Source organism: Benincasa hispida, chromosome 2 (assembly GCF_027475165.1).
Source record: "Benincasa hispida cultivar pf3 chromosome 2, pf3_genome.v1.1, whole genome shotgun sequence".
NCBI classification, from domain to species: domain Eukaryota; kingdom Viridiplantae; phylum Streptophyta; class Magnoliopsida; order Cucurbitales; family Cucurbitaceae; genus Benincasa; species Benincasa hispida.
The window spans coordinates 38,065,963-38,070,449 of record NC_143479.1 but is presented as its reverse complement, the minus strand read 5'-3'; the positions used below and the strand labels follow the sequence as shown (position 1 = coordinate 38,070,449).

The window sequence follows — 4,487 nt, the reverse complement described above, 5'->3', positions numbered from 1 at the left end:
CTTAGATGGCTTTTATGACATCTACGATAGGGGTAGTCTTTACTTAGGTCAAAGGTTGGTTCTCGGTGACTAAGGAAACGTAGAAACTTTGGGCACTATTTCCCTTTATGCCCTGTGCGCCTACAAATATAGCATTTATCTGTTCCCTTCAAACATTCTCCGAGGTGGTATTTCCCACACCTTCCACATAAAGAGTTTCTTGCTTGACTTGATCCCATCTAACTAACAATCATTTCAACAAACAAACATAGATTGTCAAAATATATTTTATTTATCACAAATAAAATATATTTACATGAGAGTAATTTTATACAAGCGTCTATAATAGAAAATAGTATGCATCTGTCTATGCTTCTGGGGTTTTCCCTTTGCCTTTATCCTCCTTTCCTTACTGAGGGCAGTTTCATTTGTAATGATCAATTTCTCCGCAGTTATAGCACACATTTGCCCCTCCCTTGCAGCACCCAAAGTTATACCTTTTATAATTTGAACACCACGGCCTTTGGGTACTTGTTATAGATTCCTTGGACATGTGTACTTCTTTCGGAGCAGGCTCCATTTTTGTTTTCTGCTTCCCGAAATTGGTTTTACTTATCTTTTTATTTAGAACCCCTAAGGAGAATTTCTGACTCTTTTCTCTCCACCCCTCGGATTCTATTTCTGTTGGTGCTCTTAGGCTAGCTTCTACACGCTGTTTCCACTAATTTTGGAAATTCTTGCCTTTTCATGCTGCCAGTTACGTGTGTTCGTATCTCAGCTCGTAGCCCTTCCTCAAATCTTCTACACCTTTTAGTTTCGTCTAGTATTATGCTGGTGGCATATTTGCTAAGTTCGGTATACTTTTGTTCATACTCGGCTACTGATAATGAGCCTTGTACGAGTTTAAGAAATTCATTTCGCTTTACATCGCGAAATGTTTGGGGATAGAATTGTTTATGGAAGGCTTTTCCAAATTCCTCCCAAGTAACCTCTTCCTTTCCCCTTCTTTTATTTTCAAATAACCGCCACCAATCCTCAGCTCTTTTCTTGAATAGAAAAGTGGCTAGTGCTACCTTTCTATCTTCAGGGCATCGCATCACCCTGAAACATTTTTCTACCATCACAAACCAAGCTTCTGCATCTACTGGGTTCGTTGTTCCTTCAAAGGTTGAGGCTCCTAATGCCTTCAACCGTTCAATACCAAATTGTTTCTCGGGATCTACTGACACCCCTCCTAAGCTCTCGGCCAAATATCGAGCAAATTTTCCCATCATTTGCTCGTCACCTCCCGCTTCTACTTGCGGATGACTTGACCCAAGTTGGTCTTCTCTCGTTGCTTTTGAGGTAGCATCTTGAGTCCCCACCAGTTGCTTGCACGGTCTGCCACGAGGCATGACTCCTATAATACACCACACATTTAGTGTCACACCCCGCTCCAGATTACCCTCTTAACCTGGATGGAATGGTGACTGCAGCAGTTACCAACCCTTTTACTCTTAACCTGGATGGAATGGTGACTGCAGCAGTTACCAACCCTTTTACTGGCACTTACTGCCTATCTAACCTGTTAAATTTTGCTCAAAACCCTGAATACTTACATATCATCAATATACGAACATATTAACTCAGAACTTAACACATTTACATTACAGGGTTTCGCAGCATTGTTCATACATGAATATTACAACTTAGTGAGCCCCATCTATAATACTAGTCACTAGAAAGACACATGTGTACTAACTAATATAGGTCTTCAATTACTCTTCCTTCAACCTGTTTCTTTGAGTGGCAGAGCAGCAACAAAAAAGTCTTTGGGAACTGACCGCTACCTGAAAGGAAAACATTTGAAAATATGAACTAGAAGCCCAGTGAGTGACTTAATAAAACATAAATCTCATTCTTAAACTAGAAGCTCGAAAACATAATATTGGAATAAAATATGCCAAGCAAACGTGTACATAAAATCTTTAAAATCATTGTATCTAAAAACATAGCTAAACTGATTCTCGGTTGAGAGAGAACCCTTTTGCTCGATCTCTCAACGTCGGATATCATATTTAAGAGAGAACCCTTTTGTTCGATCTCTCAAACATAAGCCTGGGCAGAGGTGAGAACCCTTTTGTTCAACACCTGAGAGAGAACCCTTTTGTTCAATTTGTCAACATTAGCCTGCCTTAGGGTGAGAACCCTTTTGTTCAACATCTTCTAGCCAATGCTAAGAAAGAACCCTCATGGTTCAATCTTATCGTCGGGTATCATGTTTAAGAGAGAACCCTTTTGTTTGATCTCTCAAACATAAGCCTGGGCTGGGGTGAGAACCCCTTTGTTTAGCACCTTACAACCAATGCTAGGAAAGAACGCTTTTGTTCAATCCTACTGAACTGATTAACTGTCATACTTGCACGTAGAGCAAATTGGATCCTGACGTCAAAGATCATAATTGAAGCATGGTACCACTGCTTATCACTGAACTGAGTGAATTATTATGATACCTTGTCTAAGTACTTCAGTACCAAAATCATAACATAATTGAAACTAGGAAGTACAGCTCGGATACCTTCTCCTTGTACTTTAGTATTGAGCTAAAAATACCTGATAGGAAAACATTTTCATAAAACATGCTTAATGAAATCTTGATCTCATAAATCATAGTATTCACAAGAACATCATTTGCTAACGGATGCTCAACAACATTAAGAGCACATATGCTTTAAAACATAATACAAATACTTGTAACATAAACATGTCATAGAATCTCCTTTTAAAACTACTATGGTTCAACCATTGTACCAAAGCATATTTCATAAACTTTGTAACTAGCATGCGTTTATAAACTTTAGAGAAATGTGTTGCTTGGAAATTCTTGTAAAATAACCAACATAAAAGTAACTGTCAATAAAGCATGAATTATTAAAATATTTATAAACGATTTATAAATCATTTATAGTCACTCACAGGTCCTTCAAGTTTGCTTCCTTAAGGCTTGATAGGCTTTTCCAATGGGAGTTGAACCTACACATATAATAAGCATACTACTTAGTGTTTACATTAGCCTTCCTTTTAGGCCTACTCAATAAATCAAGCTCACATGCCAAACCATCACATTGTGCCTCCTACCATTCACTTTGAAGGTCGGACACTTAGCAAATTTGGAGGGATTGGGTGTCAAAAGAATGCACCCTTTGATCGCCCACACTCCCCACACTTAGAAAAATTTTGGAGCATCAAACTGCAGATTCAATTCCAACAATTCATAACTAAATTTCCAGAACTTATCTCAAGGAAATTCCTTCTAAAAAATTTCTTATAATCAAGTTATAAGCATTACCTTAAAATTTTAGCTCAAAATTCCTCGTCGTTTGATCTGGAGATTCAAACTTCATCATTGGCCTCAATTCAAGCAGCTGCCTGCTTGTTCAACAACTTTTAGTTCAAACTTCAAAAATATATAACTCGCATTCCAAGAATCTTAAAAAGTTTCATTCTACAAAGTTGTTTATAACTGAGTTAAAAATATTACCTCAAACGTTTAGCTCCAAAATCTTCTTGATTCGTCCTGGAGCTTCAATTCTTCACTGATGGCCTAGATTCACCTGAGAAACAAATCCTCTGTCTTTATTTTGCTCCTCCGACCTTATTCCGGCGAGTTTTCCTTCCAGCAGCACAGCCATAGAAAATAGACACATAAAGCTTTTGAATGCCACTAGAATTACACGAATAGCCCAAGTAATTTGTTCAAACCAATTAAATGAAGTCGGCCTTTCTGCTTACCACCGCCCAAAATCCTGCATGAAATCTCCTTGGGCCACTTAGCCCACTAATGAAGATTAATGGCTGAAATTCAACGAATTTTCCTTTAAATTTTATATCCTAATGTAGTATTTAACAATTTACTAGATGGGTATAACATTTTTCTTTTGAAAGAAAAATTCTTAATTTCCCACTTTCTCTTTTTTGGGGATTCCAACAAATTTAGTTCTACATTTCAATTAACCTCTCTCCTTAATATAGTTAACCCACATTCAAAATTCTTCACCAACTCATGTTTGATTCCTCATCTCCAAGCCCATTACATGAGCTCCATCCTTAGCCAACATTTAGTGAAATTCAGCCGATCAATTCACCCTTCATTCACTTTGCCACCTAGGTCATCTACCACACCATGGCTTTATTCTTTCTTCCATAATTCCTAAGACATGATTTCATCATAGCTCATTAGAAGACATCACATTACCTACTCTTACTTAAAGTAATTAAGGTTCGGATTTTACAAATTTCTCCCCCTTAAAAGAAATTTCGTCCTTGAAATTTGCTCGGACTTACTTATAACTAGAGTTTCACAACATCCTTTGGTCGTAAACTTTACAACCTTCTTCTCTTCTTTCTTCTTCCTTTCTTTTTTTACTACGCTTTCGCTGCGCTACTCTGATATTAGCTTTATTCATATTAAATAATACTAGTACGTACGAACAACTTGGTCATAATAGTTCACTGTATTTGTTACATCC

General features: G+C 37.4%; 1 protein-coding gene across 1 annotated transcript; it reads right to left on the bottom strand.

Annotated features, from left to right (window-relative positions):
- Window positions 1-677: 677 nt before the first annotated feature.
- On the bottom strand, window positions 678-1,373 carry LOC150037877 (uncharacterized). The gene has a single exon (XM_090311057.1). The coding sequence runs from the start codon at window positions 1,371-1,373 to the stop codon at window positions 678-680; it is 696 nt and encodes a 231-aa protein (XP_090167183.1).
- Window positions 1,374-4,487: the final 3,114 nt, after the last annotated feature.